The sequence below is a fragment of the Podarcis tiliguerta genome, assembly GCF_965153285.1.
Source record: "Podarcis tiliguerta genome assembly, chromosome: 5".
NCBI lineage: Eukaryota > Metazoa > Chordata > Lepidosauria > Squamata > Lacertidae > Podarcis > Podarcis tiliguerta.
The window spans coordinates 77,531,731-77,559,123 of NC_139538.1; the positions used below are offsets into that span (position 1 = coordinate 77,531,731).

General features: G+C 44.1%; 1 protein-coding gene and 1 long non-coding RNA gene across 4 annotated transcripts in view; one reads left to right on the top strand and one right to left on the bottom strand.

Moving 5' to 3' along the window:
* LOC310677428 (rap1 GTPase-GDP dissociation stimulator 1-like) overlaps positions 1–26,011 on the top strand; it is a 36,215-nt gene extending 10,204 nt beyond the window's left edge. Inside the window, exons 1-13 of one of the 3 annotated variants that reach the window (XM_083440440.1) lie at positions 515–920; positions 1,925–2,047; positions 4,588–4,713; positions 5,532–5,660; positions 6,096–6,221; positions 11,427–11,570; positions 13,706–13,837; positions 14,567–14,701; positions 18,110–18,235; positions 21,111–21,250; positions 22,345–22,471; positions 23,161–23,289; positions 25,255–26,011. In XM_083440440.1, coding sequence (XP_083296566.1) covers positions 908–920; positions 1,925–2,047; positions 4,588–4,713; positions 5,532–5,660; positions 6,096–6,221; positions 11,427–11,570; positions 13,706–13,837; positions 14,567–14,701; positions 18,110–18,235; positions 21,111–21,250; positions 22,345–22,471; positions 23,161–23,289; positions 25,255–25,397 — 1,593 coding nt within the window. In that variant the 5' untranslated portion in view covers positions 515–907 and the 3' untranslated portion in view covers positions 25,398–26,011. Of the gene's footprint in view, positions 1–514; positions 926–1,924; positions 2,048–4,587; positions 4,714–5,531; positions 5,661–6,095; positions 6,222–11,426; positions 11,571–13,705; positions 13,838–14,566; positions 14,702–18,109; positions 18,236–21,110; positions 21,251–22,344; positions 22,472–23,160; positions 23,290–25,254 lie in introns of those variants that run through there. The other 2 variants (XM_083440441.1, XM_083440439.1) reach the window with 2 other exon arrangements.
* On the bottom strand, positions 20,184–22,358 carry LOC310677517. Its single transcript, XR_014511212.1, has 2 exons — positions 22,102–22,358; positions 20,184–20,457 (listed from the first exon to the last, which is right to left on the bottom strand). It is a non-coding gene; the product is annotated as an uncharacterized lncRNA (long non-coding RNA).
* Positions 26,012–27,393: the final 1,382 nt, after the last annotated feature.

Genomic DNA, 27,393 nt, shown 5'->3' on the forward strand with positions numbered 1-27,393 from the left:
TAAGATGCAGTCTAGGTTTCTCCAAGAGCTCTTGGAAAAACCCAAAATAAAAGGCAACTAATTACAGGAAGGCATATTTGACTAGGCTGTCCAAGGTCCTGGAGGACAATTGGGTCCATAGGTAAGAAGAGACCACTGACAGTTGTCTCCATCCGAATGCAGGGACTCTGCCAGAACCAATAATGTGGCACCTAATGTATTTGTGACAGTACTTCTCTAGGTTACAGAATTACTTTGCTGTCACCAATTCCTTAAAGCAGTGGTGGCCAGACTTGGCCCTCCAGCTGTTTTGGGACTACAGTTTCCATCATCCCTGGCCACTGGTCCTGTTAGCTAGGGATGATGGGAGTTGTAGTCCAAAAACAGCCGGAGGGCCAAGTTTGGCCACCACTGCCTTAAAGCTTCACAATTGCCTAGTAACTCCTGTCTCCCTCTGTTGATCTACAACTGTCTCCCCCTTACAGTTAACTGTCCAACTGACAGGAACCTCCAGCCAATCCGACTTCAGTTTACCTTGTTCTAAGCCCCACCTACTGAATCTTAAATCAGCCTATCTGCTAGAAGCTGCCACCTAGCAACCACCGCTAAACACATTTGTAACATTATAACAATTTAAGGCCTAATGGCCTTCACAGAATGTACCGTATCTTTGAAACAACGTACTGCATGTGCAACTCTCTCCACATGTCAAGTGATGGTCCTGTTTTAAATCACCCCTGCAAAAATATAGTTCCTAATTTGGTCTTGACACAAGCAATAAAATTGTAAAGAGGACTGGAGAGCAGGCGTGGCAGAATTTTTCTGTGATACTTAGAAATAATTTTAAAATGCAATCAGGATAGACTCCTAACCTGACTTGCCTCAGAGGATGCAACAATGATTTCAGTGGGTCTTACTCTGAGTAGGAATGATTACAAATGGTAAGGTACATAAATGGTATTGTTTTTATTATCAGTTGTCAGTGAAAGGAGTGGCACTGCTTTGGCAATGGCATTTTATGCTACGTAACAAACTGTGTGTGTGTACAACTTTTACCAAAAACAATTTCCCCAAATTCACCAATTAGTACCATTAAGCACTACTACCTTACCGACATACTGCCATCCACACAATCATAGGAGACAGGAGTACAAACAAAACAATGAATATTATTGGCTACTGTCATCACCTCAGTTCAAGATACGTTCAAGGAAATACACATTTCAGCAGCACAACATATCTGACATTGAAATGGGCTGCTCAGTTATAATGGTCTGGTTTGATAAGTTGCCGGTCAGTCTGCTATTTTTTAATACCTAAGAAATTTGGACCACTAAATACTGCTAACACTCACATGAAACCTGATAAGCTCACAAAGATTGTAAAAAGGGTGCAAGCCTTTCCTGTAAAAAAAATAAGGAAGTGTGTGTGGTTCCTTCCTCCATTTTTATTCTCTCAACAATCCTGTGAGGTAGGCCCAAGATCACTCCTAGCTGAGTGGGCTTTTGAACCCAAGCTTTCCAAAGCCATTGTTGATCTATCCACAGGAGATGAAGAGGCCACAAAACCAACAGTATTAGCAACAGATACACACACACACCGCTTACTTACTGCACTGGTTGTGCAAAATTCTTTCCTTATAATCCTTATAATATAAGTCAGGAAGCATTTTTAGTGGGTGGTGGGAGCAGCACCAGCTACAGCTTAACCTGAACAGACTCAGGTGGCAAGACTAAATGACCAGGACCAGACAGGGAGAAAGAGTTCATTAGCACAGAACCTCCCTTAGCCAACTTGTTTCAATCCACAATCTATAATTAGACTTTTTGGGTCATAAGGCGGTCATCGTTCCTCCCAGTTATGACCTGGCAGCCCAAGTTTCATATCGTCGAGAATCCCATTTCCCCTGCCCTTTAACCCGGTCATGTTTTTTTTATCACAACAGAGCACAAGACCTCCAGCCTGATTGCTGAAAGTGATGTTTTGCCAGCTTTCGCCAGACTTCTGCAGAGCAACCCTCTTTGTGCAGTAAAGGCAGCTGAGGTGCTGGCAGAGATAGCTAAAAACGGTACATTGCATGATATTTCAGATAGATTTATCTGCTCGGGATTCCTGGACACCTACAATGTCACAGTCTGTTCATTAGCACCACAACAGTGAAACTTACAGATGCCTTTCAGAACTGCTTGCACTCCCTCATAGATGACAGACTGCCATTAAAGGGAATCAAACTGCTTCTGGCATTGTTGTTTTTCCTTTAAAAGTGTAGCTATTTATTTGCCATTTGCTTCTGGCCAACAGCAGCTCCCAATTTGAGCAAGCTCCTGGCAAAGCGCCTTCCAGTGGGACCCCTGCTATGTGCATGACCCTCTCCAGAGTTCACTGCAGGGAAGGGGCATATTCTGTAGCACAGAAGAAGAAGAAGAGGCTGTTCTCTGCTTTTTCTTCTTTAACTGGAAGCAGAAGCAGCAGCAGAAGAAGAAGCTGCTTTCCCCCAAAGTGCCCTAGATGTTGTGTCAACCTGAGACAGGGGTGTCTGTGTACAAAAACACAGCAGGCACTATTGCACCTGTACAATGCTCTGAACTGACACAGCAGCTGCAGCATTGTGAGAAATCAAATTGAAGGCCACTAACCACTAGCCTAAGGTTACCAGATTTTTTCAATGAATCCAGGGACACATTAATTAATTAATTAATTAATTAATTAATTAATTAATACACGTTCTGGACGATGCTGCAGCGATGGCGGTGGCCGAGGGGCGGCTGCCGCCTTGACCTCAACCGCCATGTTTCCCCTTCCTCCGAGGCTTCTATCTCCTTTCTCCATGAGTCTGGGCAGCCCCTGAGTTGTTGGTTCTCCAGTGGTGGTGATGGGGAAGCAGTGAGTGGTGGGTCAGGCATGGAAGGCAGAGAAGGAGGGCCAAGAGTGGCGACAGTGGCAAGGCTCAGGCAGCGCAATGCCTCCCTTCCCATTGGAGCAGCCCCAATCCCATTCCTGCTTGTGTGCAAGCAGGAGGGGGCGGGGATCCCTCAGCTGGGAAGGGAGGCTTCACACTGCCTTTCGGAGCAGCCCCATCCCAACTCCTATTTGCGTGCAAGCAGGAGGGGGCAGGGATCTGTCAGGCAGCGCAATGTCTCCCTTCCAATTGGAGCAGCCCCAATCCCATTCCTACTTGCGTGCAAGCAGGAGGGGGCGGGGATCCCTCATCTGGGAAGGGAGGCTTCCTGTTGCCTAACTGAGAGATCCCTGCCTGTTCCTCCTTGCACGCAAGCTCTGATAGGCAGCGTGAAGCCTCCCTTCACAGCTTAGTTGCTGGGGTCAGGGAAGGTGGAGGCACCCCGGAAGCTGCATCTTAGAGCCCCTGCACCACCATCATATGGGGACTTCTGAGCAGCTCCTGAAGCCAGCTAGAGCCAGCTGCCCTGGGCTGCTGAGACTGCCGCTGCTGCATTTCCCGGGGACATTAGATTAAATCCGGGGACATTCCAGGGATGGAATTTTTCCAGGGACTTATTCGCAAATCCGGGGACTGTCCCCAGGAAATGGAGATGTCTGGTAGCCTTACACTAGCCTTGGACTTCAGTTCTCTCTAGAAGAGGCACATGGATGGGCAGGTATCAGTATGGAATGCCCTAGCAAGGCACTATAACTCCAGAGCCTGCCTGTGAATGGTGCCTGCTAATATGGGGTCCATATAGGGCTCTGAACTGTGTCACGTAAAAAGTTGCAACCATGTTGGTTTCTTCTTAGAGATTTCCTGAAAATACCAAGTTGCAGGATCAGACTGAAGCTCTGGGTAAGGCCACACTTCCTGCATGTAGAGAGTGGACCATATTCCACAATTAGTAGGTTGCTGGATTTGGAAGATGATGCCCATTTTTTGAGAGGAGGAGAGGAACCGATTTTGAATTGCAGGCAAAACAGCCAATCCTTCAGAAGAGCCCCCAAAGACATCAAATAGTTTGGCTCTCTTCACAAGCTTAAGAATATCAGTGGACACTCAAAGCGTCATAGAGTCTTCTGGACATTCTGTGTCCCGTCCCACCAATGCATTGGGTTCTCTCAACCAACTTATCAGTTCACACTATTTGAAGAGGGGGGCAGTTTAAAAAAAGAAAAGCCCAGTTTTACATCAGGGGCACATGTACGTTTATGCCTCTTTTGGTAGTAATTGAGTATGCCTAGGGGCCTGTCTGCTTTTTAAGTGAGACAAGAAAAAGGAGATTAATGTTAAGATGTCCAAGAAATGTCTGGGTAGTTAATCCAATTCTCTCAGATTAATTAAAAATTGCATTCAGAGGGACACTTGTCACTTCTTAGCTTCTATTAATGAGCATAACACGAGTTTCACCAAATTAATCAAATTCAAAAGTATGGACTGCTTCCCCCCTTAATACATAATATGCTGATGTGTTAGTAGGTTTGCGTTTATCTTTCTCCAGAATTGCCATGTTAATGAGACCAAAATTAGAACATTTGTCCCAGTTTTAATGGCTTTACTGTCATTATAGTCCTAACTGAAACCTCACTTCTTTCAATTTTACAATGCTTGCTTACAATATCAGAACGCTAGGTGAACATAGCCTCTGTCTTCTGTTTGTGCAGAGGAGATGAAGACCCACTGTATAGATGCTGGCTTGGTGCCAGTCCTGATCCCATTATTGGACAGCACAGACCAAGAGATGTTGCTTCATGTTGGCAGGGCCATTGGTCGTATCTGCTATGATAACAGTAAGTAAAAAGGTGTTGAATACGTTTATCAATAGAAAGGATGGTGGGGTGCTGTGAGATTTAAGCTCTCTATTCAAAGAAACCAAAGTAGCTCAGGCCTGGTGATCACAGCAACTCTTCCCAATGAGGAAGCTGTGAGGACTGAAAGTCCCAGAAATCTGAGCTACTTTGTCTTGTTTCTCTTTGCTCTGCCCTCTTCATTCCTCTCCATGTCCGGAGAGGAGCTGGTCACAGCTGGCTTCTTCAGCAGCCTGACTCATCTATGCCTCTTGAACCTCCTCGCCAGCCTCCTCTTCTGCCTCTGAGTCTGGACTGCTCTCTGCCCCAGCCTCTTCCTGCTCACTCAACCCTGTTGCCTCTTCAGCTTCCGACACCTCCTCTTCTCCCTCTGACCACTCATCTTCATACTACCACAACTCCCCTGACTCTGTGCCTTTTTCCCATGACCATTTGCTTGGGGCTTCCTCAGCTGGTGCCTCCCACCACTCCTTTGCATCCAACCAGACCATGACACATAGTCCAGCAACTCTACCTGTTGGAGCCACCTATGTTCCTGATGGTGTCTTTCAAACTAGCTGCATTCAATGGAAATATTTTTTCCTCTTAAGTGTTGCCTGTTTTGACCCTTGATTTATTTAAAATACCTGTCTCTTGCCTTTTAGTCCAAAGGCCCTCAAGGCAGCTCACAACATCAGCTCAAACAGCATCGTGTACACTCAGTAATAACGAGAAGAGGTCATAAAGAGAGTGCTCAGAAGGTATTAAACCCCTCAAAGAGGTTGCTCCTAGTTCCTAATTTTTGCACTTGTCTTTTCCAGATGACCTTCAGGAGCAGCTGGTGGGGGCAGAGGTGATCACGTCACTGGTCAGGATAATGTCAGACTATCCCGATAATGAACCTCTTGTCCGTGTCAACCTGCTGGCCTTATCCAACCTTGCAGATATAGGTGAATCTTGCAATTTGCTTATGGTTGCATTATGCTTTTGTCTCACCTGAAAGGGCCTTGGCTTTAAGTCTCACCCAGCTCTATTGCATATGTACTCAGAAGCACAAGGGCATAACAAACAAAAACATTTGTGGAGCCAAAGAAGGGAGTCTGTTGTCAACATGGCAGCACACAATGCGATGTAGTCAGTCACCCACTGCACTCTATACAAAATGTTTTAACAATAGCTATAGCCTCCGTAAAATAACCCTTCTCCCCTTCATCTCTAAAGGGGTTGACCTTTTTTCTCTTGTTGACCTGGAGTCCACACAACAGGTAACATTTCAAGAAGGCACCTTGCAGAATCAACACAGTGATTTCTCATTTCTAATCAGACAGAACTTTATGTTTCATACAGAGATGAAGTGATTCACAGACATTTGATCTTTTATGCAGACACTGCTAAACAGGCCCTTAGCAAGACCAGAGTTGCAGAACATTTGGTACATCAGCTACGGGCAGCAAACCACCATGAGAAGGTAGAAATCATCCTTGAGGTTCTTCACACACTAGCAGAGAATGGTAAGCTATCTTGATGAGATACCCTGGGATGGTTTCACGTGCATTTAAGCAGTTATCTAAGCTAATTGTTTGTTTATTGAATCAGAGAGAGAGGGAAAGCACTTTGATTCAAAGGCATGTTTCAAACAGAACTGTTCAGAACCCTGTCAACTTGTATGAGAACAAAATTGTTTTTTCTTCCTTTGTTTTTAATTCAGCTGTTGACAGAAACATTTGACCCACTATCCAGAAACTTAATAACCTCTAAGAGCATTTTAAGTAGAAAAGCCAGCTCCTGAAATTCTCATTCTAGAAATCTGGGGACTGGGTGTGAGTGCAAAAACTTGAAAACCAACCACCAGACAGCCCAAAATGTGCATTTAACTATGTATTTTTAGGGCTGGTTCACACATTGTATCTGGAAAACATGATATGTTGATTTTAAAACATCTTTTTTTTTTAATGTACATGGTATTTATTTTGTGATATTTTTGTAACCTGACCTGGGAGCAGGATATAGGTGCAGATAATAAATGAAATGATTGTAAGGAATGACTGCCAAGATGGATTTTCCCTGTGACATTTATCTGTGTTGCATACATGCCTTAACACATGTGTTACATATTTGTCATGTACAATGTGATGCCATACTAAAAACGTAATGTGAGGTGAAGCAGCAATGACAGTGAAGATAATGGAGGGATGCAAAAGAAACAGGTACCCAAATCGCAGCAGTCCTGTATCTTTGGATGCATAACCCAGTGCAGGTCCTCAGTTACTCGCATTATATTTTAAAAGCTCCCAAAGCCTTTGTTTTGATGAGATCACAGTAGACATTAGCCATTGATTAATGCAGCATGGTCAACTTCAATTAACCAAATTTAGATTAATGAAATAACTTAAGGGAAATGTCACAGTTATTCATATCTGTAATTCCAAATGTTAGCCTGCCCACCAACTCCCTCCCTTTGTTCATTCATAATTAAATGGAAACTCTGTCCTGATTTCAACCAACAGTCTGCTTTTAAGTGTGTCTCAGTATTCAAAACAATCAAGATATTTTGGGGTGTTTAAAAACAAAAACAAAAAACCCAGCTACAATAATAAGGTTGACAGTTGTCAACACAGTCATCGCCTTTAACTCACACACAAGATTATGCAGAGGACCCAAAGGACACTGTAGCATGTTGTAGTCTCAAATCTCAGGGTTGTGGGTTTGAGCCCCATGTTGGGCAAAATATTCCTGCAGGGGGTTGGGCTAGATGATCCTCGTGGTCCCTTCCCACTCTACAGTTCTGTGATATATATATATATACCTGTTCAGACATTGATCCCACAAGAACTGGCATCCTAATAATAATAATAATAATAATAATAATTTATTATTTATACCCCGCCCATCTGGCTGGGCCTCCCCAGCCACTCTGGGCGGCCTCCAAAAGAATATTAAAATACTGTGATACATCAAACATTAAAAGCATCCCTAAACAGGGCTGCCTTCAGATGTTCAGATGTCTTCTAAAAGTCTGGTAGTTGTTGTTCTCCTTGACATCTGGTGGGAGGGCGTTCCACAGGGAGGGCGCCACTACCGAGAAGGCCCTCTGCCTGGTTCCCTGTAACTTGGCTTGAACCACCTTGAACCACCAAGGTTCTAGCCAAAGGAGGGAATCGCAAGCAGAGCAGCTGCACCAGCAAGGGAGCTTTCTGAATAGGTCATAGTGACCCAGGTGATACTCCCTGAAGCTTTTGGGTCAAGGTCGCTTATTGGTCTGAGCAACTAAGAGAATCTGCTCCTGCTGGTGACAGATCGCCTTTGCTTGTCTTCACCTACCTTTGCTTCACCTCCATTTGAGTAGGAGCAGGGCCAGGCGGTGCCAAAACCATGTGGGCAGAGTCAGTTACAAATTCGTCATTTAATTGTCACCCAGTGGAAGGAATGGCTGGAAAAAGACTCATGCAATTGGTCCTGCCCACGTAGTTCCAGTATGGACCTATGCACTGCATCACAGCACTGTAGATAGATCTGAAGGATATTGGTGTGGGAAATCAATGCTTAATAATAATTATTTACTTGTACCCTGCCCATCGGGCTGGGTTTCCCCAGCCACTCTGGGTGGCTCCCAACAGAATTAAAAGCACAATAAAACATCAAACATTAAAAACCTCCCTAAACAGGGCTGCATTCAGGTGTCTGCTAAAAATCAGATAGTTGTTTATTTCCTTGACATCTGATGGGAGAGCGTTCCACAGGGTGGGCACCACCACCGAGAAGGCCCTCTGCCTGGTTCCCTGCAACCTCACTTTTCACAGGGAGGGAACCAACAGAAAGCTCTCGGAGCTGGACCTCAGTGTCCTTAGTGTCATACATTTAAAATACACCCAATGCACAGCTAAAGCAGATAGGTTCCCCACAAAGGATCCTGGGGGTCGTGGCTTGTTAAGAGTGCTGGGAAGTGTAGTTCTGTGAGGAGGGAACTAAACTTCCCAGGATTCTTTGGGGGAAGTCATTTAAGTGCTTTAAAAGTGTGTTGAATGTGCTTTAAATGTATGGTATGGGTCTGCCCTTATAAGTTGTTTGATGGTGGAGTGACAACAGGATGCACAATAAAATTCAATATGACCATGTCTAAGCCAGGGTAGACAACATGGTGACAATATATGGAGACATTCCTCCATATATTGTTGAGCTTCAATTCGCATTTGCCAGTGGTCAGGGATGATGGAATTCCAACATCAGGAGAGCACCATATTGACTGCCTATGGGCTAAGTGCATGACTTCACAATGCTTATCTGGCTGCTTTATTGCACAGTGTCTACCCAATGTTATTTGACAAGAGAACACAGAGATTCAAAGTTTTTATTACACAAATCACACTTGTCTGAACAGGCCTTTGTGATCACCTACTGCTACGCAGGTGGTGCTGTGGGTTAAACCACAGAGCCTAGGACTTGCCGATCAGAAGGTCATCACGGGGTGCGCTCCCGCTGCTCGGTCCCTGCTCCTGCCAACCTAGCAGTTCGAAAGCACGTCAAAGTGCAAGTAGATAAATAGGTACCACTCCGGCGGGAAGGTAAACGGCATTTCCGTGCACTACTCTGGTTCGCCAGAAGCAGTTTAGTCATGCTGGCCATGTGACCCGGAAGTTGTACGCTGGCTCCCTCAGCCAATAAAGCGAGATGAGCACCGCAACCGCAGAGTCAGTCACAACTAGACCTAATGGTCAGGGTTCCCTTTACCTTTACCTTTACTGCTATTCTAGGGTTCCCTCTCCCTTGTTTCCACACTTGCTTGGCACATGCAAGTCACGTTCAGGGAATAAGCCTTCCTGGAACATGAATGCTATGGGGAATTCAGATGCACTGTTGGTGGGATCTCTTCCCTCCATGGCTCTGGCTCTGTTACATTGGAGGACAAGCTGCTGTCACTCGAGTACAACCGACCCCAAAATAGCACTTTCTACCAAAATTCACCAGAGCACAGCATTAAACAGTGGAGTGACTGCCAAAGGGAGGGAGCAAGAGAGATGAGGTCTGGGCTTTTCCAGGAAAATGTGTTTGTACTGAGAAAGTAAAACAAAAGGCAATTTCAAGGTAAATTACTGGAGGCTTGTCCCAGAAGGGGGGGGGGGGTGAGAGATATGGAGGAGGGAGGGAGGGAGGGAGGGAGAGAAGAGGTGGGCATTGAGCCAAGAGCAACGGCATCCTGATGTTTCAGTGTTCAGAAGGCAAAGGAGGGGTGTTGAAGTGGCAGGCACTGATAAGCTGGCGAGTCGGAGAGGGAAGAAATCAAGGGGACTGTAACTGTATACCAGCACTTCCTTATGATCTCTGAGAACTCTTCAAAGAGAGGGGGCGCAAGAGCTTACAACACGAGGGAATCAAAATTAAGCCAAGCTTTTCTGAATAAGGGGTGCTTGACTCAAGATGGCAGCATTTTGATGCTAATTGGAAAGATGGCATAAGAGTCCTGGGCTCTCTTCAGCAAACAAGTGCTAAGCGATGTGAAGTCTTGATTGAATTAGCAGAGAATTTGGCTTTCAAGCACCCAAAGAGCTTCTAGACTAGTTTGCAAACGGATGCTCTCTTTTCCATTTCAGTAGGTGTTCCTGGGAACTACAAATGTACTCCTTTCTTAATAGACCTTTGTCAGCAAAGTAGAGGCAAAATTAGTGTGGAGACAGGTTTTTAAGATGTGTTATATTGACCCTTCCAACCTACGAATCTTTTTTTGGTTGAGTAACAGACACACTACAAAAGTTATCCCAGCAGCATGGGTGCAACTTCTCTATGACTTTTCCTTACTATACCAGTTTAAGAATATATCTATGCTACAGAATTATATTAGTTTAATAGTCTTTCCCTCTTGCCAGGGAACCCTGGGTATTGTAGTTTGGGGCAGACATCACTAGGCATCTCTGATAGAGAGCGTTCAGCATCCTCACCAAACTTGAGGACATTTGTGGCAGTTCTATAAAATTGATACATGTAGGTATGTCATAAGAGATCGCATGGGAAGTTCCTGTATCGGGGTCTCCTCCACATAGCATGACCTTGTCCTTCTCACACAATCTTACTTCATATTGTTATGAGTTTGTGGGTGCCAGGCCCTGCTAATCCCTGGATCCAACAAATGTTAAAAGCTAATCAAGCCAGGCCAGCTTCCTGAACCCCTGAATTTTGAAAGTGTTAAAATATAAACCTCTTGAAGTGATCACCTGGGGGGAGGGGGAGCCATTTAGGGAAAGAAAGGAAAGGAGCTCTGTGTGAGACAGCAAGTTTGGAGAGCCCTTCTGCAATTTTATGATTCTATGATTCTTCTGGCCTGTGGTTAGTGAGAAGGACAAAAGCCAGAGGTTAGAGGAGAGTTTGCAGGCAAGTAACCTAGAAGTAAAGCAGCAAACTGGAAAGAGTTGGAGCACAGTGTTTGATTTCTGTTTGAATTCAAGGCTGTCTTTGCGAGAAACAAAAGCCTTTTGGTGTGTTAATGCTACCCCTCCATTGTTCAAGTTGTATACATTTGTAAATAAACCATATGCCATAAAGACACCACAGTCTCCGCTGTGCCTCATTTCCAAAAGGAAACACAAACCCTGGGTAAGCTCCTGCACCAGCATGTTATTAGGATGAGATGCAAATCATAGTGTGAGAATGAGCCCTCATTTGTCTGCGGTTAGCAACACTCGGCAAGAAGCTTTAAACATGTTTGTTTATCATGACTTCCGCAGATGCCCTAAAATCTCAGTTGGTTGAAGCTGGTATTCAGGAAGCCATAGTTGAGATCCTGCAGAGGCTGCAAGACAGTTCCAAGCCAGAAGATGTGTGCAGCTTGAAGGCTGCGTCGGATCTGATTGTGTCATTGCTACTTGGAGGTAAGAATGAGCGAGCCCAGGGAGAGCGAGTCCAGATGCACAAAACAAGAACAGCTGCAGGAGGGCCATCTGCTTCAGTGCTTCCTTTTCCTTTCTACAGACGCAGCTGCGGTCTGCCATTTCCAGATTCCTGGGGGGAATTTTACACCACAGATGGCTTTTTAAAAAACGGAAACAAAAAGGAATCATACCCTTGTAGTATGATTGTAATGCTAGTGTTAGCCCCTGCGTATATACAAGTTCGCCTCGGGCATTTAAGGGCTAGTCAGCTAGCTGTTGGCCAAAGGTTGCAGGAGGATGATTGAGTCAGCATCTCCGACATTGTGGGTGGGTGTAGAACCTGTGGCCCTCAAGGTGCTGTTGGACCACAACTCCCATCAACCTCGACCATTGGCCTTGCTGGCTAGGGCTAATGGGAGTCAGAGTACAGTAATATCTTGGAAGCTGCAGGTTTTCCATCCCTCCAGGGGAGTGAGATGAAATTCCTAGAGCCTTTTGTAATACCTGACCTCAAGTCTATATAAGTTTGCTTTTAGCTTATCTGCAGTAGGTTAAATTTAGCTAATCTGACAAGGGTAATTTTATCAGAAGAAGAAATTCATTTCTGCTTCTTATTGTTTCGTCTAACTAGATAAAGAGAGGAGTCTTGGCATCTGTTTCAAATATAAACACTTGGGAATTACAGTTAATTCTTTTTATGGTTACAAAATCGTAGTAATTACTACAGACAGAAAGCAATCTGTGTAAAATAAGCATCCAATTAATTATCCAGTTGTTCACTTAATATTTACTGGTGGGGATAGTGAGGACAACAAGTCACTTACGTTAATGAATTAGGCAGGTTGGGGTTGTTATTGTTTTTCTTATTGTTGATTTTTGGTCACTTACATTAACTCTGGAGTGAGCTGTGTCTTACCTTCAGCATATGGAGGAAGTTGAAACCAATTCTGGCTTCTCCACAGTCCACTGTAGTTGTTGTTTTCCCACCACATGTTATATTCAGTTTTATTTCTACAAAATGCCTTGAGTGAAAAGAGAAGAAAACAACTGCGAGCCCAGTCCCTTTTGCCATCTGGAGGCAAGCTGGTGATTTCGCATTATTGGCCTGCATTTTCTTCAGCCCTTGTGTTGCTTTGCAAAACACATATTCCACAGGAACTTGGGATCAACCTTCTTCAGAGATTCATCTCTCTCTGTTCTGGGTTTCTTAATGGCATTTCTGTGCCACTTGCAAGACTGGTTGTCTGTGGTGTCTTGGCCATGGCTTAAACCTGAACCTCCGCCACAGCTCAGACCAAAACTGGAAGAGCCACAGTCCACCGTTGTAACATGCGCAACAACGTGTTAGTCGTCCAACTGGAGAGCTTATGGACTATCCTTGCTGCAGCAACTAGTGCTAACAAATACATTTCCATGTGATGAAGGAAAACGTCAGATATCATGCTGAATATTTTGGTGGCAGCATGAAGATACCTCCTCCCACATAAGGGGTGGTGGACCTGTTTGTCTCTTGAGGTCTGCCTTTTCTTGAGAATAATCTCTCAGGGGTTGGTTGGTAGTGGTAGCTGGGCCTAGCAGTGAGCATGGCCAGAGACCAAAGTGGGCAGTCCACCTCTTCTCTCTTTTTTCCTCCCTCCTCTTCCTCTTCCCCCAGTGGTCTGCCAAAGAAAGGACAGTGAAGGGATCACTTGCGGAGGGTTTTCCTTCTCCTTCCATCTGTTTTGTTTCTCCTCATTTCACAGCTCCCATTCTCTCCCTCTGGCTCCCCACCACACATAAAATTAGGGCAACCGCCACCTACAGCTCTTAGGTGTCAACTTTCCCACCCTGCTGTCTTCCCTGCTATGTTGAGAAGCACTGTATTTCTATTTAAATTATGTTTATCATTATTTGAATCAATCCATACATAGAAATCAACATATACAAATATTTGTTCTCTTTTTATTATTATGCATTTCCTTATTTGTGGTGATGTGTTAGCCGCCACCCTAACATCACCTGACCTCCACTAGCTATTCACAAGAGACATCAGCTACCAGGCTATACAGAAAAGCCCATAGAGAGGTGCTTCTCTTCACAGCAGTAAACAAAGCTGTAATAATCCAATCAGTAACTCTCTGCTTGTTGTACTACAGATGAATCCATGCAGCAGCTGTTTGCAGAAGGGAATGGTGTTATCTACCAGAGTGTTGGAACATGGCTTGCATCCAAGCACACCCAGTTACAGCTGACGGGGGCTCTGGCCATTGCTAACTTTGCCAGGAATGGTAAACATACCTATATACTTTATTTACTGGACGCATTTTATCCTGCTGCTCAGCCCAAAAAAGTTCCCAGGATGCTTTTTTTAAGATCAATAAAAGCAATAATTCATTCGGCGATATCCACTCGTGGCAGCCTGCTCACACAACATTCTGCTAGCAGAAGCTTCCGTTTTTAGCATAGCGCAACAGACAAATCCATTGGGTGTTTTGTGCTTGCAAATGATGGCATGCAACTTCTCTTATTATTATATGCTGTCGGCATTTAAGCTACCGCTTCCGCAACCACATCAGCTCTCCAGCTCTCCAGCATGAACATTACTGAATTAAAAATCTATTGGTCAAAATGCAGGTTTAAAACACAGAGAGAGGGGGGGAGTGCAATAATAATATCTTCCCCTTTGCTGTTGAAATTTTGCCACAAATCATGCTTTTGGCAAAAGTTCCAGGTACCTCTGGAAGGTTTAAAAAGGAGAAAGGGTTACCAGAACTGATCTACAGCTTTACTGTTGAAGTATTGTCATTAAAATCTTATTTTGATGTTTTTGTTTTTATTATGCGTTTTGTGTTTATATATAGGTGTGTGTGTGTGTGTGTGTGTATAGTAATTTCATGTTGTGAACTGCCCTAAGATCCACAGGTATGGGGTGGTATACAAACTTAAGAAAGAGAAGAAGAAGAAGAATTAAGTTGGAAGTTTATATTATTGGCTTTCTTCTCCTCTGCTTCTTCAAGACAGCAACTGTGTGCGGATGGTGCAGCTGGGAATCGTACATCAACTTCTGGACCTTTTGGAGCAACATGTGGAAAGTGGAGATGTCTCTGTTCAACATGCTGCCCTGAGTGCTCTCCGAAACCTTGCTATACCAGGTACCACAAAAAGCCGCACCGCAAATTATGTAACTGAACAACTACAAAATTAAAATTGAAGTCATGCGGTAGGGCAGAAGTGGAAGAGAGAAGTGGTATGTGTGAGAGTGGGACTCCCTATTTCCTGGACCCTGTTCCTTGTAAAACTCTGTCTATCTGTTATCTTTGGTGAGAGATGTTGAGAATGCCTTGAAAAGAGTTTTCTCTGTAAACATACGTGCACTGGAGTTCTTCAGATTCAGCCACCCACCACCACCTCATTGGCATGTAGATGATAAATCTCAGGGGTTGGTAAGGTAGCATATTGACATCAGCACACATACTGTATGTGTAAATGCACATCAGTGGACACAAATGCAAATACAATACCGTATTTTTCACTCTATAAGACGCACCAGACCACAAGACGCACCTAGGTTTTGGAGGAGGAAAACAAGAAAAAAATATTCTGAATCTCAGAAGCCAGAACAGCAAGAGGAATCGCTGCGCAGCGAAAGCAGCAATCCCTCTTGCTGTTCTGGCTTCTGGGATAGCTGCGCAGCCTGCATTCGCTCCATAAGACGCACACACATTTCCCCTTACTTTTTAGGAGGGAAAAAGTGAGTCTTATAGAGCAAAAAACATAACCTGCAAAGGAGGAAGACTGTAGTCCCATGGTCTATCACATACTTTGGATGCAGAAAGTCCTCAATAAAAATATGGGCATCTCCAGATAAAAGAATCAGGTATCAGATGGTGATGGGGGGGGGGGGAGTTTGCCTGGAACCTTAAAGAAACATAGCCAACTGAGAATAGACAATACCACGTTAGATGGATGAACGGGCAGCTTCCTGTGTTTCTTTAGCTTAGATAGGGTTCATGAATTGCAGCTATTCTGTAATATATACAATGAGAACCTGAGAATCCTTTACTTTTCAAAGGGATGTGATTCCTGTAATGAAGGCAAACTGGGCAGAGAAAAACCCTCAACAATGTTTAATAGCAGCAAAAGGAGCAAAAGTGGTGATCGCTAGAATACATACAAATGTCCCCTTTTATCTTTAAAATGTTGGAGGGTGTGATATTTTGCTCAAGAAAATATTGGACTAAAAATAGGCTTTTTGTGGTAACAAACTTATTTGGCAAAGTGCCCACCCATTTTCCTTTAGTTACATTTGGTTTTCATCACTGTCTGGAGGTAGTCCCTTCTAAACAACCTGTTTATTGAGCATTCATCCCGAGTTTGCACAGAGTTTCTATGCTCTCCATTGTTTGTTAAGCATTAATTCCATTTTTTTTGTACAGAGGTTATACAGCTTCCCATCAATCGTTACCCCACAACTTTTAGTCCCTTTCCCCACCAGTTTCCTTACTGCAACATCCTTTTATTTAAAAAAGGTTTGTTGCAGCAGAGAGCTTTTATCCACTTTAGTTGTGCAAACCCAAATATGCTACTATACAATTGAATCCCTCCCATAAAATAGTGACAGCTGAGAAGAAAACCCCAACGTACCAGATGTGGTTTGCTTTGATGAGAAAAACATGTAAGAAAAAGCAACCCTTTTTCCACCCAGTTGGTTTCAACCCCATCCTTCCTTAAAATCATAGAATTGTAGAGTTGGAAGGGACCATCAGGGTCATAAACTCCAACCCCTGGCAATGCAGGAATCCTTTGCCTAATGTGGGGCTTGAACCCTAGAGATTAAGCATCTGAGTCATTCCAGTACCAAAGCAGTCTCTGTTAATACAACGCACATCATCTGGGTCTTTCACTGAAACTGTATTCCCTGTTGATTTGCTAAAATACCATTATTATTATTTTTAAAGAAATATGCAAAAACACAGCCACAGATGAAAAAGTCAAGTTGAACATGAAATGAAATCAATTAGAAACAGTATTTTTAAAAATGTATGGGCAGGCGCAAGGGGCCTCATTAATTGATTAAACCCTCAGAGTCCTGCCCAGGGAGCTCTCTTTGAAAATCATTCCACACTCGAGGGCCTACAGTCTGAACTTTCTGCTAGCGAAGCCCAAGGAAATTACAAACAAGTTAATTAGCCGTCAGATTCCCAGCACTCTAAAGTTGCCAGCAAGGGATGCCTGCCCGCTGCACTTGCCCTAGGCTAGGAAGAAAGAAAGCACGCAGACTGTCCGGAAATTGCTTGGTAGGCTGGATACTTCTCTTCCCAGGGAGGTTTGCTCTTAATGATTACCTGGAATTGCTTCACTCAAGGAGCCTGGTGTGGGGGCAGAAAAACATGTTCAAAAATGGAGAGATATGTAAATATCCTATCAGGTGAAGTGTATTTTGATCTTGAAGGAGAGATTATGACCACTGGGATATTTCCCAATCTATTTTTCTCAGTAGTCTTTAGGTACAAGTTGTCAAACCACCTATAGGTTCTGTATCGTTAAGAGCGGAAGTTAAACTTTTGACTAGACATCATTGTCTCCATATCTGCAGTGGCAGCTGGTGACTTTTTGAAACCCTTCCCTAAACATATCAACATGTGCATGGCACTCTTGCACAAGTGTTGAGAAACACATGCAAACCAAAATAATGAATGCAAAGGTTTAAAATATTGGGTTTGTGTTTTGTTTTTATTTTGCTTCAGGTTGCACGGAGAGCATTTATTGTGGGGGGTTGTTTTTTATTCAAAGTCACTTAATCTATCCAAAACAAAAAACAAATTTCCTCCTAAAATGGAAATATGTATCCCCAGATATATCTGATTTCCCAAAAGAGACAAATAGCTGCTGGGTGGAGGGTTTTCATCAGGAAAATGACATTGGAAAAACAGTCAACCTCCCCTCCTTCTGTGTCATGGTCTTGATCTGAATTGGGCCCACTTGAAGCTGTAATTTGTGGTACAGGTCTGTCATTTGGAGCTTTATTCAGAGAATTAATCAGTTTAATTGTAATTAATTGTATTTTTCTGTCCTCGCCCCCTCTTGATTAGGGAGGTCTCTGGACTTGTCCATAAGGGCAGAGCTGTCACTGCAGCTCCTCTAAAATGCTGGATTCATGCTGGATTTGTTCATTTGGTATTAGAATACTGAATTCCTATTCCCCTTTAATTTGGGCTAATAAAAAGTCAGTGTGCGGATCAAATGAAACACAATGGGTTGCTGAACAACTGTTTAGAATGTTTTCTGTTTTTGAAGTCACGTGTTTTCTAAATGAAGTCCATACTATCTTGTTGATGCAAATATTTTGAAATATTGGTGCTAATGAAATCTAGATCTAAATAGGATTTTTTAGCAGGCAATCCAAAACATTTTGTTCAAAGAGCTGCTGTACACCTTGATTTTTGTCATGCACTGACTATACATTCTGTGGCCTTTAGTAGCTTAGCAGCAGCTTGTCATTCAGATATTGAGATCCAGATCACCAATTGTAATTCTGATCATTTTGACCCATTTTCCAGTGGCTAACAAAGTTCAGATGCTGGACGAAGGTGTTGGCCAACGTATCCAGATGCTTTTGAGGTCGGAGATGCCTCCTGTTCAGTTTAAGCTTCTTGGGACACTACGAATGTTGGTGGACGGTCAAGGTAGGAGAATATAAAGGGCTTTCAAGCTAAGTCCCTCTTTAGGACTGCATAGCAAACAAGGGAACCATTGTTATGCAATAATCAGAAAAGTGTTCTTATCGGTGCGGTTAGATCGAGTTCAGAGGATCAGACCAATGACAGAAGGGCCTTTTTGAATGCAGATTTTAAAATAGTCAATGGATGTGATATCTGTCAAGGTACTAAGCTGTATGATACACAACCAATTCAATGGAAAGGAGAATGCAGTTTGAGGGCTACATTCCAAGGACAAGTGTTTGGAAGTAGGCTGCAAGGGGTTGGCTCCATAAAGGCTCACATCTACATGTTAGTTTCTGTTTGCCACTGTGCGGTGCTTTGGAGTTACAAGACTCTGTTTTGCATTCCATACAATCCATACTGTTGGAAGTCTCATGGGAGATGGACGTGACGTTATTGGTTTCCTGTTCCTGTGTTTGTTTCAGTTGCTCTCTGCCTTTCACAGAGAGAGGATGTGTTTTCTGTCTGCGTAGCTTAAATAAAACTAATAGCGATGTAGCCATAAACCTCATCACTTCCCTGTGTGCTTTGATTCTCTGCTGAATGGGAATGTGCCTGGAGCCTCATCAAAGGCTCAGGTCGTTAATCACGTCGGAGGGCGATTCCGGAAGATGAGCTTTATCAGCTCGGTTGTAACACAGATTCTGACACTACATTGTGTCTGTGTGTTCCATTATGATCAGGCCATTTCCCTTAAGCAGATGCCCTCCTACACCTCACACAGGAGAACCCAAGAGCCTATGTTCTCCCCGGATCCCACAAATAGCCCACTCACAGCTGTTGCTTAACTCCCATGAAGAGCTGCCTTCAACCTCCATCAAAATTGAGGCCAAGAACAAGCAAGAATGCTGGGTTATGGAAGTGCTTTGAAGACATCTTGAACAACCAACAGTGGCAGTATTTGGCTCTTGTCCAGGCAGAGGCTCACCCTCACCCAGAAGTATTGGTGTGCTCAGGCCAGGCAAAACCAATGGGATTCCTGAAAGGATAGTGCTATTCTGGAAACGGAAAGGATAGACCAACCAATGCAGAAATCTTTTGCCCAACATGGGGCTTGAACCCACAACCCTGAGATTAAGAGTCTTATGCTCTGCTGTCTGTGCTGTCCCATTGCAACACAACCTGAGCCTATGAAGGAGGGGTTCACAGCACTAACACCCCAGAAGTGTCTTGTTTCTTCCTTGGATTCAAACTGAAGTCAGACATTGCTCTGACGCTCTGGCTTGCTGCTTTACTACCAAGTCACATCACTGCCAAACTTTGCTCTCTGGCTTTCTGTTGAGGGAGGGATCACACCTATTTGCTGTCTTCACTGAGCCCCTTAATCCCCCATCACCTCACCAGGAAGCTATCTTGGCTATTAGAATTAGGCGGCTTGATTAGCTTTTAACACTTGCTGGCTCCTGGAATGAGAGAATTTTGGCACACAGACCCTCAAGCTCATATGTTACTGTACCTAGCAAATACAAGAAAACCCCAACTTCCTGCTAAGATGTACCCTTCCATGGCAGTGAGCTCAGAAGCCTCCCACCTTAATTGCCGTCTGTTCTATTTACCCATGAGCCAACATTGACCTTAATTAACTCAGCACAATACACTACCGTGAACATGTGTCTTCTAACCAGTCCCTGCTAAATTAGTTGATTGCATTATCTAGTGTAAATTCATTACCGTGACAATCACCGGGTGTGTTGATGCCTGCAGAATTTAGAACGGCAGGTTCCCATTTTTAATTATAGATATCTGAACCCTCGGTGTTAATCGTTTTTCAGCAGCACCAACACAGAAAAGGGGTTGTTTACCAACAGCAGTTCTCATATCCGCACCTCTCCACAACTGAGCCACCCATTACATGTGCAGAGCCATGAAATTTCTTTTGAGACAATTGTTACTGTATATTTCCTAAAACTCGTGCCAATTTATGCATGCAGATTTATTAGGTTGGGGGGATGTGAATGGGCTGTCAGATACAATTCCACAGACAGAAGTTGCATTTTGTCTCACACAGAATACTTTATCCAATAGAGTATTATTGTTCCTGCATTCAGCTGAGTCTTCAGGGTTTGGGTCACGTGTGTAAGTGACCCTTAATGACTGCAATGTCAAACAATTTATTTGCATTTGTGAATTTGCATTTGTCCAGAGATAGATCTTTGTCAAACTCCAGCACCTCTCCAACACAATACCTTGAGAAAGACAAGAGACAATTCAAGTCATCAAATTAACCTCTGTTATATAACTGTGATTGGCTTGTTAGAGTCCTAACAAAAAATGCTATGCCACCTGCCACATCTTCCTTTCCTGAATGCACATTAAAAAATGTTTTATTTGAGATTACCGTATTTTTCGCTCTATAAGACGCACCAGACGACAAGACGCACCTAGTTTTTATAGGAGGAAAACAAGAAAAAAAATATTCTGAATCCCAGAAGCCAGAACAGCAAGAGGGATCACTGCGCAGCAAAAGCAGCAATCCCTCTTGCTGTTCTGGCTTCTATGATAGCTGCGCAGCCTGCATTCGCTCCATAAGACGCACACACATTTCCCCTTACTTTTTAGGAGGGAAAAAGTGAGTCTTGTAGAGCAAAAAATACGGTATATGCAAGTTCTGCCTGTTGTGCTTGAACTGTGATGGCCCATCCACAAACTCAAAACCATCACATTTGATGATGCTGGCACCAAGTGGTAAATACATATAACTCAGAAACAAATAAAGGCTTTATTCACCCAGGCGTGCTCCACCTGCAGTTGACAATTAAAGTAAAAGGGACAGAGGGGAGAATTGCCGGCTGCTTCACTGTAGACTTCACATAATATTGCTCCAATCTTTGTCTTTCAGCTGATGCAGCAGAGGAACTGGGCCAGGATCCGGTGCTGCTCAGCAGACTGGTGCAATGGTGCGATTCAAACGACCACGCTGGAGTCTGCGGAGAAGCAAACCGACTGCTTGCATCACTTTTGCGCCACAGTTGTTCTCAGGTATGAAAGGCGTTGGGTTTGATCCATTTTCAAGTCTCATCCATTTGTGTTTTGTATTCCACTTTGAAAGTGAGAGTTGCAGCACAGGTTCTATGCTGCCTTCGATGAAATAAGTTCTGGGAGCATGTTCACACAACATATTCTCAACAACTGGCAGTGCCCCCCAGAAACTCATCTGGAATAACTGCTTTTGACACTCCCCCCCCCCCCTTATTTTATAGTAAAGGTAAAGGTACCCCTGCCCATACGGGCCAGTCTTGCCATACTCTAGGGTTGTGCGCCCATCTCACTCAAGAGGCCGGAGGCCAGCACTGTCCGGAGACACTTCCGGGTCACGTGGCCAGCGTGACATTGCTGCTCTGGCGAGCCAGAACCACACACGGAAACGCCGTTTACCTTCCTGCTAGTAAGCGGTCCCTATTTATCTACTTGCACCCGGGAGTGCTTTCGAACTGCTAGGTTGGCAGGCGCTGGGACCGAACAACGGGAGCGCACCCCGCCGCGGGGATTCGAACCACCGACCTTTCGATCGGCAAGCCCTAGGCACTGAGGCTTTTACCCACAGCGCCACCCGCGTCCCTCCCTTATTTTATAAGAGGACAAATTTAAAAAATTGCTTTGCAGAATTAACTACCATAGAGTTATCAAAATTTTCAAAGTAGGTGGTACGTAGCTTGGCTTTTGAAAAAAAGGGGTCCTCAGTAATTAGCTAATTGGGAACCACTGGCCAATGCTATTTTCACACCCACTGTTCTCAGACTATGAAACATTTATATATTGTACACAAGAATCACAGCAGTTATTAAGAAGAAATCAGAACAGTGCTCTCCAATCACGGCAAGTGAACTTACATGATGTTCAGTTGAATATAGCTACTTCAGAAGAGACTTTCATCTCCAAACATTTGGTGGGGAGGGGCAACTCTGAGCTTCTTTCATGTACAAAGACAAAATTCTCATCAATTTGCGAGCTGCCATGGAGTCTATTATTCAAGTGTTATCCATAACCACTTCTGTTCCTAATTACCCCCCTCCCCCAAAACAAAATCCTGGATCACCACAGACTTCAGCAATCTCTTGTTGTTTTGTAAGCAGGAAGTTGTCAAAGCCATTCAAGAGGCCCAGGCAATGAAGCACCTGGTTTCTATGGCAACCAGTGAACATGCCATAATGCAGAATGAAGCACTGATTGCCTTGGCGATAGCTTCTGCGGTCAATTTAGGTATTCAAGCATTTATTTCCTAGATGTTGTTCTTTAAGTGGGCATTCGTTCAACAAAACATGGGCCATTCAAAAGAGCCTGATTCACTTACCCAGACTTTTATAGATAAAGCTGTTGGACACTTTAGCCACTTCCTTTTGACACTTCTCAGAGGAGCTGGTGCCGCCCAGAATTTCTGGGTGGAAATCCGAGCAAGCAGAGGACACTAGGAAGCTGATCTGGCAAGCAAGGGCAAAGAGCAGAGAAAGGCTGAGCAAGATAAAAGTTAGTGAGGTGAGCTACTTACTGTGGCCTGAGCTGTTTACAGGACGTGCTTAGCTTCATCGTCAAGGTGTAATGGGAGGAAGAGGAAATTTACATGACGACAGAGAAACGCAGAAATGAATCCTATAGAAAAGGGGGCTGGTCCCTGTGGAGCTCAAGTGATTCTTGATTTCCCAGGGCTTGAGGAACAAAGCTCCAACAAGCATTAGTCATAAACACCCATGGATGTTTCTGATGTGAAAACTTTGAAAAGGAGCAGTCTGTTTTAACAAATACAGGAAATTCAAGACTAGCCTATTTGTATATGGGGGTGGGGTTTGGTGGGTTAGTGAATCATGTCTACAAGCAGCTAGGGATCTTTATTTGTAACAATTGAGGGGGGAAATAATTTCAATTATTAAGTTAAACATTTATCTCCTTTGCAGAAATCATCAAAGACACATTTAAAGAGGCCAAGCTTGTTCAGAACATACATAAACTTCTCCAAGATGAAAGCACAGGCCCAGAGGTGAAATATAATTCAATAGGTCTGTTGTGTAGCCTCCTGAATTCAGGTAATTTCAGCCCAATAAGTATGAATCAGAATTTGTCACTGCATGACGCGAGAGCATTTTATACTGGGAAATTTGCAGCCACAGCACAGCATGGATGTGTGGGGTAACAATCATCTCTCTGCCCCAAGTTGGTTTTCAATATGCTCAAAGTCCACACAAAGTAAATTAAGATCGTAAAATGTGTAACAATTCAGCTAAATATGGCTTCCGGTCCCACCTGCCTTAATGGAGGCAGCCCCCATGACAGCGGGAGATCATCGGCAGGAGGCAGGTGGGTGTGGAGGGCTCCCTGGTCCTGAATGGGGTAACTGTGCCCCTGAAGGACCAGGTGTGCAGCCTGGGAGTCATTTTGGACCCACAACTGTCCATGGAGGCACAGGTGAATTCTGTGTCCCGGGCAGCTGTTTACCAGCTCCAACTGGTACGCAGGCTGAGACCCTATCTGCCCACAGCCTGCCTCGCCTGAGTACTGCACGCTCTGGTTATCTCCCTCTTGGACTAGTGCAATGCGCTCTACAAGGTGACCTGGAAACTACAACTAATCCAGAATGCGGCAGCTAGACTGGTGACTGGGAGCAGCCGCTGAGACCACATAACACCGGTCTTGAAAGACCTACATTGGCTCCCAGTACGTTTCCGAGCACAATTCGAAGTGTTGGTACTGACCTTTAAAGCCCTAAGTGGCCTCAGTCCAGTATACCTGAAGGAGCGTCTCCACCCCCATCGTTCTACCCGGACACTGAGGTCCAGCGCCGAGGGCCTTCTGGCGGTTCCCTCACTGCAAGAAGCCAAATTACAGGGAACCAAGCAGAGTTCCTTCTCGGTGGTGGTGCCCTCCCTGTGGAACGCCCTCCCACCAGATGTCAAAGAGAACAACTGCCAAACTTTTAGAAGACACCTGAAGGCAGCCCTGTTTAGGGAAGCTTGTAATGTTTGATGTATCACAGTATTTTAATATTTGGTTGGAAGCCGTCCAGAGTGGCTGGGGAAGCCCAGCCAGATGGGCAGGGTATAAATATTATTATTATTATTATTATTATTATTAGCAAACTAAGATGACAGAGGGTAAATCATCCTTGCAAATTCCCCTCAGGGATGGGGCAATGGGCTTCACTCGCAGTTCGTCTTGGTACCTGGCTCTTGCTCCAGCATCGCATGTGGGAGGCAGGGAGGCTTGAGTGCAACAGCAGTTCCCCTGCTGGAAACCCTCCTACGTCACCATTATGAAGCAGAGGTTCTCCGTTTAATTGCATCTTCAATTGGCTTTGGTGGGAAAGGGTTGCAACAACATACTTTGGAATATACCAGCTACATGGATCAAAGTTTTGAATTGAGATAAGATTTTCTTCGGCGTGAGAGTCGGTTGGGGAGAGAGAAGCCCAGGGTTTGTTTATGATTCAGCAACCCTTTCCGGAATATAAGATAAAAATATACTTACAAGTGGGGAAAGGACGTTGGAGTAACATTGATATTAACAAGCAAAAATGGAAACTGCGCGTGATCCGAAATGAAGAAGGGGGGGGGGCAGCTAAAGTAGGACTATGTTGGAAAGACAGAGTAATTCCCCTCACCTCCGTTTAAAAATAACAGACAACTGAGACAAAGTCTTAGTTGGGGGGATGCTTTACACTAGCCATGCAATAATGTAGGTATGCCTGAAACTCCCTCCCAAAATAAAGGAAAAACAAAGAACTGGCAAAAATTTGCTGTTCCCCACTAGAAGCAGTTACCTGCATTCTCTCAAAATATTACTTTAAATATTGCTTCACCCCACACAAAGAAACACTGGGGGGGGGGGGGGACTGAGCCACTGTCAGGATTGCATCCAGTGCATTAGAGTCGCTGTTGTTTCATAATCGAGGAAGCCAAATTGCAAGGTGAAGCTATTATATACTACACTGCTTGCTTGCTTGCTCAGCCTTTACTTTTGCAAGCTATTCCGCTAAAATGTTTGATCTCCTTCAGGTGACCTTCGGAAAGAGGCTGAAGAGGACAAGATGAAAGAAACCCTTGAGAAGCTCTGTGGCCACATCAATGGTAATGTAGCCAAACAGGCCCTAATGGCTGTTCAGATACTGAATGAGGAGCACCGCCTCTTTGAACCATAAATGAGAATATCCACTTAGTGCACAAAAGGAGCTACTGCGGTTTAAGTACTGCCTTGGCTAACAAGCAGTACATCAGGTTTGATCTGTTGTGTCCAAGCATCCAAGCAAAATATTGCTAGAGCTGGTGTGGTGTTGTTTTCAAAAAAATTATATTGAAGGGCTTAGGGTGATGGGGTTTTTCGAATGGGATGTTAAGGCAAATGATATTCACACAAGCCTCTTTCCAAGTCCACAACATCACCACCCCAAAACACTAAATCCTGATTAAATCCTATTCTCCCTTGCATTCCAGCAGAAATGACTCCATTAAACTCACTTGTTTAACTGTGGAATGGTTATCCCAGATCCCCCTCTCATCATGTGCGAATACAATATCCATCCATCATGGGGGAAGCACATGTACAGGCCCCTGGCAAAAACTATAGAACTTCAGAATATATTAATGGAGGAATTGCATCTTTGAGCATTTGGAAGTTTGGTTCCTGCCTACTCTTTTCGCAGACATGCTAGTTTGTAACATATAAGCCATTCTGGTTTTGTGCGTGTTTAGGAAGCAAACATGCAAACCTTGCCTTCATCAGTAAAATAAAGCCGAAAAATATAATGAAAACAAACAGTTAGCTATCATAATGTATCAGCCCTATCATCTCCCTACAGCATTCGATCAGATTCTGTTTTCCTTCCTGTAAGCTGTCTAGGGTTGCTAACTTTGTCAAAACTAATAGCCTTATGAGCAGGGGAAGAACTATGTTTGATAAGACCTAGGAAGAGCCACTTTGTGCACAATCATGCACATGAGCATTGCTGTAAACCCAGAAGTGGCAGAAAATAACAGGGTTCAAAGGGGGAAGGGCAGGCAGGTGTATATGCACTCTGCCGTCGCGCAAGATGACCCAGAACGCAACCCCTGGACACATTGGGGGTTGCCAGATGTTTCTGCCAGAGGAATATTCCACTTTAAATGAATGAGGCACACACAGTGTTTGCATTTTGTTGTTGCTGCTTATTCTTCTACATGATGCTGATGGGCAACATCAATGCCCCGATCTCCCATCTCGTGATTCTTCAACTTTAAACTAGACTTCAGCTAGAGAAGGGTCCTTCGTATAGTAGGGCACATGGCCACCCCATGGTCTTCCCACTAGGGGGTATGTGCAGACAAATGACTCTGGAAGAGTACAGAGGTACCTTGGCAGTTGAATGGCTTAGCTCCCAAACACTGGGAGTGTTCAGGTTTGCAAACGTTTTTCAGAAGCCAAACATCCACCGTGGCTTCCGATTTGAGTGCAGGAAGGCCCTGCAGCCAATCAGAAGCTATGCACCTTGGTTTTCGAACCGTTTCGGGCGTCAAATGGATTAAATTTGAGAACCAAGGTACCACTATACTTGGCTTCTCTGAGCAGATGTAACTGCAGGATACTTTTAAAAACATTCTTTTTGTTTGAGGTTTGCCTCTAAACTGGGGGGAGGTGTTCTCCTAATCAGAAATTTGTATAATCGCTACTATTGCACCTTTGAGATGACAAGCTTGAAAAGAGAGAAAGCGGGCCATTTGTGTGCACATGCACGATCCATTAAAAATCTTTCCTGCGCAACTCTCATTCAGCACAATGCAATTTGTTCAGGAAAAGCTTCCTAGGGATTGTGTCCCGATATGCCTTCCAGCAAGCAAAAAAACGTGCCGGGGGGAGGTCTTTTTGGCTGCTAAATCCACAGCGCTACTTGATATTCATCACTCAAGGAATTTGCCTGCTGGCTCTTTAACTCTCACAGGCTATTATGGCTGCTTCTTTGCTAGCTGGAGACATGGAAGTTTTCCTCTATATGACTTATAAGCATTATCATTTGCAAGTCTCCTGCATCCTTTGTTCAAACTTCATGCCACCAAATGGATTGCTGTGGGGGTTTAAGTTATGCAGAGTTCGCCGGTATGAGTTTATTACCTGGGGCAAACTGAAAAAGAGTCCAGCATAAGAACATAAATCAGAAAGCAGGG